Source organism: Fusarium redolens, assembly GCF_020744475.1.
Source record: "Fusarium redolens strain MPI-CAGE-AT-0023 chromosome Unknown BKA55scaffold_6, whole genome shotgun sequence".
Classification (NCBI taxonomy): domain Eukaryota; kingdom Fungi; phylum Ascomycota; class Sordariomycetes; order Hypocreales; family Nectriaceae; genus Fusarium; species Fusarium redolens.
In genome coordinates this window covers 690965-703246 of record NW_025763669.1, presented here as the reverse complement: position 1 = coordinate 703246, position 12282 = coordinate 690965, and the positions used below count along the sequence as shown (strand labels likewise).

The 12282-nt window shown below is 47.8% G+C and overlaps 4 protein-coding genes across 4 annotated transcripts; 1 reads left to right on the top strand and 3 right to left on the bottom strand.

Annotated features, from left to right (window-relative positions):
- Window positions 1–4843: 4843 nt before the first annotated feature.
- Window positions 4844–5658, bottom strand: BKA55DRAFT_688308 (uncharacterized protein; the record flags this gene model as incomplete). Its single annotated transcript, XM_046199187.1, has 2 exons — window positions 4844–5523; window positions 5574–5658. 2 exons carry the CDS (start codon window positions 5656–5658, stop codon window positions 4844–4846), a joined length of 765 nt encoding a protein of 254 aa, XP_046050861.1.
- Window positions 5659–7720: 2062 nt separating this feature from the next.
- Window positions 7721–8186, top strand: BKA55DRAFT_688307 (uncharacterized protein; the record flags this gene model as incomplete). Its single annotated transcript, XM_046199186.1, has 2 exons — window positions 7721–7997; window positions 8053–8186. 2 exons carry the CDS (start codon window positions 7721–7723, stop codon window positions 8184–8186), a joined length of 411 nt encoding a protein of 136 aa, XP_046050860.1.
- A 212-nt stretch (window positions 8187–8398) lies between these two features.
- BKA55DRAFT_592649 (beta-lactamase-like protein) lies at window positions 8399–9313 on the bottom strand (the record flags this gene model as incomplete). The annotated part of the gene is made up of 1 exon (XM_046195425.1): window positions 8399–9313. One exon carries the CDS (start codon window positions 9311–9313, stop codon window positions 8399–8401), a length of 915 nt encoding a protein of 304 aa, XP_046050859.1.
- A 455-nt stretch (window positions 9314–9768) lies between these two features.
- On the bottom strand, window positions 9769–11851 carry BKA55DRAFT_537703 (uncharacterized protein; the record flags this gene model as incomplete). The annotated part of the gene is made up of 3 exons (XM_046189949.1): window positions 9769–10358; window positions 10411–11038; window positions 11102–11851. 3 exons carry the CDS (start codon window positions 11849–11851, stop codon window positions 9769–9771), a joined length of 1968 nt encoding a protein of 655 aa, XP_046050858.1.
- Window positions 11852–12282: the final 431 nt, after the last annotated feature.

Below are 12282 nucleotides of genomic sequence, written 5' to 3'. Positions count from 1 at the left end.
ACTGAAGGGTTGTGAAAGCATTGACAGACCGATGGTAGTACAGAACAGACGTTTTTACCTTCACGTCATAAGAGGTGAGGGTATTCGTACTCGAATGTTCGCTTGTGGCCGTCGTGTTCCTGTTGTTGATTGACATGGCCTATGGACTTCTCTTCATCAGCGCCCTCCGGTTCTAGACCTCATCGACCTATGCTGATCCCTCACGGCACATGATCTAGACCTACCATATCACTAAATTAGGAATGTACTGGGCATGTCAGACCCGAGCACTCGGTAAAGCTGACCTAAATCTGCTTGGTGGAACGGGCTGCACGATGATCCGCGGTCGCTGGAGAGTGCTGCATCATGTCGATCCCTTAGCCCTGTTTCGCGATAACGATAGTCTTTCCGGTAAGGGGTGAGATGCGATGATTGAGAGAAGACTTTGTTCCTTCGAAGAAATGGCGGCGACGAGTGTCTGCGACCTTGACTCTACGCGATGTGGCAGACAGCAGTCTGGGCATTGTTGCGCAGGCTGGAAAGCTTGAAGACCACAGCTATGGCTAATTATTGTATTTTTCTACCTCTTCGGCTATGATTCACTTAAATGTGAGTAAAATTGATTATATACGGGCGGTAGGCGTTGGAGTCTTTGGAAAGCCTTCCAAGGGTGCCGTTGTGTAGACTTTGAGTCAGTGTCACACGGTCGGTCGTGTTCGAGCTTAAGACTCATTGAAGTGAGAGCTATAGGAGGCATCTGAGGCTTTATGTGCTCAAAAGAGATAGTCAGTGGCTATTTCTCAAACTAAATACTGTAGTTTCTCACGGTGATTCAGGCTGGGTGGTTGACTCTTGGGATTCCCACGATAGATGTTGCTATCAACATCTCAACGTCGAGCTTGATTGATGTAAAAGTAGATAAATATTTGATTCATGAAGAACAAGTTCCTATAATTCCTCACTTTCCCTTGCTGCCCTGCTTCTCAGGCACCGGTTTGCATAGTGTAGCGGGATGACTTTCGTATCAGAAGCTGGGCTCAACGCAACCGTAGAAGACATCCATCGTGAAATAACCTTGAGGCTAAAGGGCTTCCGATTGGAAATGGATAATTTACCTCGATATCTTGGCATTTCTGAGTTGGGCTGGCAACCACCGTCGTGCTTGTAACTATACCTTTATGCTCCCCCATTGCTTCTCGGCTACCACGTAACTCACTTAGTTAATTTCTGTAACGAAATCCTTATGAGAAGAAACTGCTGTGAACTATTATAAATCTTAATCAAATGCGGATAGAAGGTGACACGAAGACCAAGGTGAATCGAGCTTCGCTCACTTGTCTCCTCTGTACCGTGACTCTTCAACTATGGTGTCTGGAAACGCGTTCACGCGACTATCTCCTCCTCTGCTGGGTAAATTAGTCAGTTCTCAAGATCTGTTCACTTCTCTGCCCCTGGTGGAGCAGCCACGGCATCCTCCAACTTGGCCGGGCTGCAATGTCCACCGTCGCAAATTTGAAATGAAGTCACGCCTGATATTTACTTCTTCGGAATGCTAATTTGGCACCTCAATAACTGCAAAGTCATCAGGATATTGGAGCATTTCATGAGACAATCGATTAGAGGAAATCATTGATATTTGGAAGTTGATGGTAGACCCTTCTACTCCAAGTGCTCAAGATGAGCTTTGCACTTGGGGCTGCCATGATTACTCACTTCAAACACTTCAGTCGATTCTGTCCTTTCAGCCTCGGCCTGATTTTACTACTATGTTCTGTCTTCTCAACCAACTTTTGCGAGGTTCACTCAAGATGTCCTTGGGACAAAGACTCTACCACTCGACCCTCCACCTCTCTCATGAATACTTTCGTCATGGACGAATACATCACCCAGAGTATTTCGGCGCCTATTCTCATCGTTCTGGTTAGACTGTAAAGGTCATATTTCTATCCGTAATGAATCTCAGAGCGCTGAGGTGGGAACGGTTCGACGAATACGTCGTAGCGAGGGCTCACGAACTGCCCGTTGTGGTGGGTATGAGACCAGACATCGCTCAAGTTTAAGAAGATAACTGAATATTAGTGATAGCATACAGCGAGTGCGCTGTGCCTCTGGGCTCCTTCTTACAAGTGAGGTCAGTCTGCTGAACGTGGTGGATAAGGACGGCAAAGATGGGATAACTTCTGCTTGGTGTTCTTTAGACGTTTTGTATTCACTATGGGAAAAGCTACTTGTAATGGGCGTTTAAATGCTAGTATAATGTATCCTGCCCTCATCTGTAGGGCTCTCACTCTCCTAGCTAGTCCTCTATAGGAGGTACTCATGATACTCGCGTGGAGAATGGCACCTGTTATCGGAAGCTGAGGATACGGGCTCAGCAGTAATTCCCGAGAATTAAAAGATGCTTTATTCGCTAGCTAGTTAGGTTTACGGGGAAGCTGATAGCAGTGGTAGTCAGTATGTTTCAACATATAATACTTCCCCAGAGCTGACTATACGCTCGAGGGAGGCTAACTGCTCGACCACAGATGTCCAATGCAAGGCACCTTTCTAGGTGAAATAACTACAAACGGGTCATAGCTTTGGGTGCAGCGATGTCTATATATTAAATGTGGTTTACCCAAGATCTGCGTTGCACCTGGCCTGCGTGTTTCTACAACATGTGCAGCCACCGCTACAGCGGTGAGGCTACGGGAGGGTTGCATAGGAATGGTCTTTCAGAAGAGAATTCCATGTCTCGGAATCCTAGAACTGTATAACTTTAAGCTTCTGGTTGGTAATAAAGTGCTGAGCTATGTGATGGTTGTAAGAAGCATTCTCTGCGGTACAAACCCAGGCCTTGACGTTCCTATCTCTGGTGAGGGATGTTGTAAATCTTATCGCGACAGCAGGTCCACGGGATGGAACCTTCAGTTCTCTCTTACTAACCATCCTCCTGGGGGGACTATTAAATCGCACAGGTGTGGTGTGTGGAAAGCCGCGCCATCTCATATCTTCGCCTGCTCATCAACACTTCATTGCGCAAAAGAAGCCATGAGTCTGGTAAACTCGCCAAACCTCTATAAGGACCGTCTCGTGAGATTTCTCAACCTCGTTGGCGTAGAATGCAGGCTCGACCACATGAGGTTGACCAACCGTGACTGCTACCGCGTTCCTCCGCCGTCAGAAGATCTTCGCCGTATCATGTCAGACTCAGATCTGTACGATGTGGTTTCGCTGAAGTTACCGTCTGTTGCCCCTCTACAACAGAAGATGTAGCAGTCGATTTCTCTGAAGGGGCAACTATAGAGACTCTGTTGATCGATCAGCTTGACTAGCATCTCAGTTGGCAACCCGAATTTGAGAATCTGGTCGCGAAATTCTTCGTCAATAGATCGTTCCGAAGTAAACCTGTCCGCAAACACCCTTTACCCCTCTTCGCCAATGGCTGCCCCGTCACTCAGCGATACATCACTGGCAAGGACCTGTCAAGAAAACTTCCGTGTCGAGGCAGCCTAATGGAGGTGTTCCAAAACCCAGGGATCCTTAAATCTGGAAACTCGGCACTTTTGGACAGGCAAGCTGTCTACTATGGCCTTGTGACAAGCTCCTAGAGCAGGTTTGACTGGTTCCCTTCGACGCTTCTTCTTCTTTCAGGTAGCAAATTGCATCGTCTGATCAATCTTCTTCATCTTCGGGGTGGAGCTGGGGATGCGACTCTTGGGCTAATCGCATCAACACGGCGATGTCCTTCGCAGGCTGCAGGAGCTTCTACATCATGAACCTGCTGGTTGACATTTGTCCAAGACTGTGCGAGTTCTGGCATGGCTACAAGCGCTGGATTGTAGGGCTTGAGAAATGTTGGTGCCTGGAGGAAAGCTACAGATGAAGTTTCGTACTAATTCGGATCAGAAGAAAGACAAGAAACTGAGAACGATCGGATTCAAGCCGCTTGACGTTTGGGAGAGTAAGTGTCTGTTTTCCGAAGAGTAAAGTTGCTATAGAAGCCGACGAGATGAGTTGAACAAGGGCAATGCCATTGAATATGATGGGATAGGGGAATGGTCTTCACACTGTCGCTTACTCTTGTGCGGCCCACAATCCTGTCGAACTTTTACCTCTTCTGATCAAACCCTGATGGGAGTGTTGCTTCATATCTATCTCAGCCAGAGATTCACAGTGCCCTCTTGGTCTTTCGCGTCAATGATGAGGATGCAGTCTCGGCACATGCCCGACATTGTTGAGCTCATGCCTCTCGTGACCGGAGATATTTTCTCATCACTGGAGTCTCGGAGTTCCTTCTTATCGCCGTTGAGACGCAAACTGGCGTCGTCTGTCTGTCCAGTGTCGTAGTTCTCGACCAGTTGTCACCAAGTTCTCGTAATATGTCGGTTATTCTTTATCACACCTCCTGCATCGTGTGCCAGCAAGTTCGGCTTGGGCATGGAGTTAAAGCATTCTGTGGTCGACGCTCCAGTCAATGCAAGCCTTATCATTCCGTGACTCATCGGCGAGCGTGCATTCACAACGCCAACAGGCTTGCTGACGAACCCACACATCTCAGCGTCCGTCACCAATCCCCTCACGACGCCATCACCGTCAGCATTTAGCAACAAACGAACCCCATTCAATTGACGTCAAAATCGGATGCTTCCAAGGGTTACTGTTTAAAGTGCTAACTACACAACCTTATATCCTAGCTACGAAAGTTTAGGGCTGAGGTGGCATAACGGTCTGGAACGTTGGATCGTCGAGGGGGAGGGGGGACGCCGTGGCTGGGAAGCTTCGAGGTGTGACGACATAGGGTCTCCAGCTCATGATACACAGTTTATGGCAGTTATTCATTGTGGCTTCTAGATAAGGTCTGCTAGAATATCTAATTCCATGATCATGTGTCGCTTCGTCTGGCCTTGAGCTCAACAGCGTGCTGGTTCTCATCAGTATTGACAGCAGACCCAAAAGCGAGATAAATCCCATTAAAGTTTCCCCTAAAATAATAGAACTGATCATACGTCCCCGGAAGAGGAGAACATATCTTATTCTCATCATCGCCAATGCACTGTCCAGCTTGAGCTTCGCATGCAATCTCGCGCCCATCCGTCTGCTCACACGTAAGGGCCCCAAACGCAGGATTGTTAAGCGACTCGGCGCTGCAAAGCTTAACACCGTTGGGTGAAGTTCCATCTCCGTATGCAACACAGAGGTAGAATCCACCGCTTGTTTGGAGGTAACTCATCGTGGAGTCGATGGAGATGATTAATGGACCGCTGGCGATGAATCGGGGTGTTGACCATACTACTGCCGAGCCGTCTCGGTCTGCGCCTGAGAGCTCTTCGCTGACGGTGCCTTCGACTTTGGCGGCGAGAACAAAGGTTACGAGGGGTCCAGCGATGTCGCTTGTTGTTGTTTCAGCGATTGTGAGTGTTGAAGCAGCGGTTTCGGTGCTGGTTTCAACGGTCGTTGCGGCGTTGGTCGTAGTTACATCTTCCACTGTCGACGTCGCGAAGCCGGTGGAAACCTCGACAGAAGCTGTAGTCGAAGTCTCAATCTCAGCGGTCGCAGCAGTGCCTGTTGACAATTAGATCCTCAATCCCAGTAGAGCTCACAGAAGTACTGACTTGATCCACCCGACTGACGAGGTTTACAGACACTCGCAACCGCAATATTCGCCACAAGCAGCGAATGCAAAAGCGCGAAACGCATTCTTATAATAAAATAACGAGTGACAACTGCCAAAGCAGATGAAAAAGAGAGATTATCCCATCGTTATTTTTTGAAGACTTTTTACTATAGAATAGGAGATCAAACTATTGGGTTCTAGATGTTGACAGGGGAGATTGCAGCTGAGGCTGAACACCGAACTAGCAAGCGCTAGTTTGTGACTATTGATGGGAATGAGACGAAAATTATTGTGATCGACTCGGTTATCAGTGTTGGGATATTTTTACTTCAGGTTTGAAGATCGATCTGTTTTATGTGAAGCGTTTGAGGGTTCTCAGGTAGGGTACCTACTCAGGTGACGCTATTTGGGATATGGATGGCTGTCAATCTGTCAATCAATCGGAAGCATTCTTGCAGGCAACAGCTAACTTGCAAACGGTCTAAAGCCTATGGAAACAAACAGTACATGCACCAATTAGACTCTCTTTTCTTCAGCGATAAACTAACATCTCAATTGTTCGTGATGTGATCAGTATTCAAGAGCCTGATGCAACATGCCATGCCAATGCCATGTGGAGATTCACACTTACCAAACCTTGACTCCAACCACAGACCACCAACAATTCATACACGAAGTAACAATCACTAAGAACCTTCTTCAACAAGTCCAAGCTTAACTCACGATCTCGAACAATAGATCCAAGGTGGCGTCCGGGGAATCGTGCCACAGTTAAGATCAAACGCCACAGAGTATTAATGAAATACCAGCTGCTCAGATGTCCATGCAAGGTATGTTGTTTGCTATATTGAAAGGGCGTTCACGTGTTTGTTCGAGGCGCAGTTTGTTCATGATTGTAGTCTTGGCGGTGTATATCCCTTGCATTTGGGTGAACCGTTGAGAACACTGCCTCAACCGTTTTTGCAAAGCCACAGTCTTGACCGCTTCAACGAATTTACTTTGCAAAGTACTGAATGTCTAACTCAGTTTCATTCCGTGAATACCGGTACATTCAATTATTAGAGAGTTCAGTTGCTAAAAGGGTTCCTCCGCCAGTGGAACCAGGGTCCTCCCGTGCTACATATGTACCTATTTTATGGGGCGGGGGAACCGGATATTTCCTCCCTCAGCCTTAAACCAGTCTTGGCTTAAAATGCGACTGTGAATGTGACTGTGACTCAAAAGACAGAGTCAATGATGTTTACTCTGCATATCTCTACCCGGCTATAGCGGCTTTCACGGGTACAGTAACAGTACCCAAATCACCGCTACTTATGGCGTAGACCTTCTGCTATCTTCCATCCGTCGTCATGGTTCAATCATCCATGCCACTGTGGTTTAGGCAAAGCTTATCGAACCGCCCTGTCTTTGGCGTCGATATCACAAGCCTGTCCTTGTGACCCCTATCTCTTGGTCTTGGGCATCAGATCAGGCTTGCAAGCCTCAATCCATCCATCTTGGCTTTTTGGTCCACAGATCATGCACTAACTTGGCGTCGAGTGGTAGGTCACTGGCCCTTGTCAAAGATACGTACTCAAACTGCCGAAAGGATTTTTCTCCCGTCTCTCTCATATGCAAAGTCGATCACTCTGATGGTATTCCGTCAGGCTATGTTCCGATGATGACACCCACCCTAACAACAATATGACAGTCGTAAACTCACTGATTTCACGGAATTAACATGGTTTATTCCCACATGTGACTCACTAACGCCTTTCTTGGCTCATAAGAAGAGCTCCAGCTGTCTGAGACCCTCAAAGTGGCGCTCTCCCGCTGACTGCGAAAAGCTTCCCACCCTCCTGTTTGCTTCGAGGTACGCGGTACTCACCGTCGGACAGGTTCGTTAGTATAACTTAATCGGGCTCACCCTGGTTTTTTGTTGTTTATACGCTTTGATATAAATAAGCAGGGTTCTGCCTGTCATATTGGGCCAAAGTGTGAAACCCCACTACAACAGAGACAACTCACCAGCCTGAAATCAAGAAAAGGGCAAAGAGGAAAAAGAAAGGAGAAATAAACGAGGGTGTTTATATAAGACCTCAACAGCTCTCCCTTTCTCAACATTCATCATCAACTTCTTCAAGGCTATTGTTATCATCACCCAAAATGTATCGCGAGAATCATCCAGGTCATCTCTCCCTCCCCGCCATGTGGAGTCACCCCAGCGACGAAGCAATCCCTCTATCAAAACAATCCCACCACGATAACCAACGATCTCGACAAGCAAGCACATGCTCTGAACGCAGCTGCGAAGGCATGAGCCTTGATGAGACAAGAGAGCTTTGGAGATGTATGCTTGAGCTACAGCTTCGATATGGATGTTATAATTCTACGAGGATCGAAATGGCTATTGATGCTGGAGAGTGCGGCGTTGACTTGATGCGTAAGTTCCATCTTTATTTCAGGTCGAGTAGTGAATTAATGCTAATTATTTATAGCTAATCGCTTTATTATCGATACGCTCAATGAATCTGTCATTGATCTCCCCGATGAGGGTCGAGAGCTACTGAACCGCTACTTATGTCCATCCTCGCCGACGAAGCAAAAGTGGAAGTTCTGGAAGAAGGACTAAGCTTTGCATACTTATATTGAGATTTATGGCGTTGATGGATGGAAAGACTGAAACGCATGAGCCGGAGTCGGATGCACATTAAAACTCGATCGATACCCAGATATCAGAATGGCCCTGATTTATTTACATATTTTTAATTGAACAACATCATTATCATCTCTCATCTCTCATACTTGATACCCAAAAAAAAAGCAATAGAAATGCATCACAGATCACAGCTTCTCCTCAAACTCCTTATCCCCAATAAACCCAGCCTGTATCTTCATACTCTCCAAAACCCTCCCCTTAACATCCTCACTCTCAATATCCATCCCCATAAACCCACCATGTGTAGCCCCAAACTCATACCTCTTCAGAATCCTCCACATCCTAGCCATCTCACCAACACCCAGAGGAATGAAATTCGGAATGCTCCACAGGAACGAAAAAGAGTTCAACCCAGCCGGTCGGGACCGCGAGCATCCTGTGGCGTCTACGCTCCAGTTCCCAACGCCTGACGCCGTCGTCATAAGCGTGTCGGCTATGAACAGCCGCGAGTTGTAGTGTAGGACCATGGAGCCCGGGAAGTGCCCGCCGAGCTTTATGGCTTTGGCGGAGAGGATGGGTGTTTCGAGGGTGGTGAGGAAAATTTGATGCGTTGAGGAGAGGGTTGTCCAGATTTTGTCTTCGGCGGAGAGATAGACTGGACAACTGAAGGCTCGAGCCCATTGAACATGGGTACTGTAAAAGTGCGGATGACTTATAACAATCGCCTTCAATCCACCCTCACTCTTAATCCTCTCAACAGTCTCATCATCAAGCAGCGTGATACAATCCCAAAGAATATTGCCCTCTGGCGTTTTGATAAGAATAGCACGCTGTCCAATCGCCAATTTCGGCACCGACGAAATGAACGTGATATTCTTATCAGAGGCACAAGGAGTCCATTCGTTTTTATGCTTCTTTTTTAATTCTCCCAGCGTCGAGAACGATTGTCCAGACGGAGGCACGAATTGTCGTGGATCATCGCAGATGTGACATGTTTTGAGGGCACTGCGATCAGACGTTGGGAACTGAGTTCCGCATGTGTCGCAGACGAGCCAAGAGTCGGCAGTGATGGGATCGTATGGTTCTGAGGTGAAACTCATGATGGATTTGGGTTTAGCTTGCGATAAGACGATCTTGTACAGAAATAGGGAATTGGGGAGGATATTCTTGTTTTCTTGTATCACTTTTATCCCCCACCTTTGAGCGACCTCGGCCGAGTTGTCACAGGTGCTGTTGCAGATATGATTGATCTGTAAGCTCTCCTCTGCAGTTTAATTGACGTCACCCTGTCAATTGTCCCACTTTCCCCACGTTTGACAAAGGATTTAAAGTATTGAGATCCTCAGTGGACTCACGAGATTACAAAGCAGGATCTTTTGTTCACTCCCTACTACAATTAGCGAGGTCTAGACTTGACAATTCAATTGATTCCAAACATTGATTCCACATCGTAATTCGTATTCCTGGTATCAAAGAGTATCATGGTTCCATCACCAAACTCCAGACACCTATTCCCAAGACTATTCCGAATCATAACTGTTCCCAATCTACAGGCCTACCACGCCTCCCACATCTGATTTCCCATGGAGACCAACCTGTTGAACAACTGATCCCGCATAGAGACCGCCGTGAGATGATGTTCCTGCCCGTCCTTCGTCCTAATCATCAACCCATCCACAATCTCACTCCCCATAGCCCAACCAACAATGATCTTGCTCTTCCATCCAAGACCACCCATCTTCTTCAACTCATCAATATCGCCAATAGCCACAGTCCAAGCGGGCTTTAAATCCCCAAGCTCAGTCGTCCAACTAACAGCGGGTGTTGTAGCTGTAGCTGTAATGTACGCATGGCCCTTCTTACCCTTGTATCGCGCTGGGAAGCGAATTGGTCCGGTAAGAGGATACGGCTCTTGACCTTTTACTACACCGAGACGGTTCTTTGCGTGGTGGGCGCCTGCTTTGGCTTTCGCTTTGTCGGCGGCCAGAGCTGTTGTCACGCCGCCCTTTGCTGTGCCGCGGATAAAGTTCATGATGCGATGGGATTTCTTGTGCTTTGTCTTTTCTTCTTCCTCTTCGTGTTCATCTTCATGGATGATGTTTGGATCAGGCTGGACAGCCTCGGTGATTTCGCCCTGTGATACTCCTTCTGGTGGTGTTAGTATAGTGTTGAACTTTGATCAATGAATGATACACACCTAGATGTTCTAAACCCTCTCCAGCAGTTTCGTGGGGAACAGTCGGGGGAGGCACATCAGAAGAGGAAGGTGGCGGCAACGGAGCCTTGTTCTTCTCACCAATGCGAAGAAGAGTGATAGCCAACTGCGCATTTGTAGGGACACCTCGAAGAATAGTGTTTCGCAACTCGACATACTTCTCCCAGCGGGGATACGTCCTGTTGATGAAGTTCATGGCGGGTGTGATGATCGGATCGCCGAAGAATCCAAAGCCAGCGGCGAAACCCATTCCCTTCATGGCCATGTAAGGAGTCGTGAACCAAGTTCCAACAAGCATGGGTACAAGAACACCAATGAGGATAAGCTTAGGACGATGACGATGGAAAGGCGCCGCTGGACTAAGAGCATTGCCGAATCGTTCCCAAGTGTCAACAAAGTCGGCAATCATGTGCATCGTTGGACGCGCCTTATCCCAAACGGCGTTCGAAACCGGCTTCTTGGCCCTGTTATGTTCAGCATGAGGATTCTCTCCCACAGACTTCTGTCTAGCTTCGGTGGCCTCTTCAGTGAGTTTCGTCGGGTCAGGCGCAGCGCTATCATCGTCGGGATCCGTTTGAGGATGTTTCCCAGCAGCCGTGCTAACAACAATCTACAAATCATTCAGTCTGGGGTCTCCAAGGGTCAAAAAAACAAATCTTACACCTGAACATACCGTAGACAAACTCGTCACAAAGCTATGAGCTTCCTGCTCAACTGCTTCACCCTTGTGCTTCTCCGGTGCACCAGTGACAGAATCATCGGAAGCTAGAACACCGGCTGCTGGTTTCTTAACACCTCCTGTCTTGGAGTCGATTATCGAGGGTGGTGCTCCAGGGAAACAAATATCGCGGGCCTCGTGGGACCAGATAAGGACCATGAGGAAGACAATAATCGTGGGACCAAGAATATCGAGAAGCCATGCGAGTGTGTATACTGCCAGGAATGCAGATGTTCGCTGGTACTCCCTCCACGACCGAAGACGCACAATATGCTTCCAAAACGAAAACAGCTGCGCAAAAACAGAAACGTAGAGTCGCTCAATCTGCGCCCTAAGCTTCTCAGGCGAAAACTCCTCTTCATCCGCGATGTTCATATCCAGCATTCCCAAGGGGGGCTCTTCAATACTCCTGACATAGAAAACCTGCTTATCGAATCGTCGTATCAAAGCCCAAACATCTTCATTCTTCAACCCGCCTACCAGCGGGGGTACAACACGCGGGGGTTCGTTCCATCCTAGATTCTTGACCTCGACGTCGCCGTGCTCAAGCTGCGCTGCGCCTTTTTCTTCAAAGTTTTGCGATTCTTCGGCGAGGGCGTGGCTGACGGTTGGGGCTTCTTCTTGGTGTTGTTCTATTATTTCTGGTTCGCTTCCTGTGTTGTTTGCTGTGAAGCTACGGTTGGGGTCCTCTGAGGATGTAGCCATGATGATGACCTTGGTTGAGCGTTGTAACAACCAAGTTGAGTGGAAGAGTGAAGTTGTTATGCCTTCATATCTCCCGAGCTGGAATTTGATGCCCCGCCTCCTACGTCAAGATGCCAGGGAATCAGTATCATGACATCTGCCCTCCCTGCATGACGTCATAAGATCTTAGACAAACGACAGTAACAACCAACAGATTATTTCCAACCACAGCAACTATTCCCCAGTAACAAGCACAGTGTATCACCCAAAGCGTAAATTCAGTGGACATGATAGCTGTCGTAAGCTCTATTCAGCTGTGCTGGATGCAACCTCCACGTCACGGTTCCGCAAATGACACAAACGGACCTTGGTTAGCGTCTTGATCTGGATACATGCTGAACATCACAACCTTGTTGGTAAAGCGCTCGTACCCTGTTTTCGACTTTTGACGT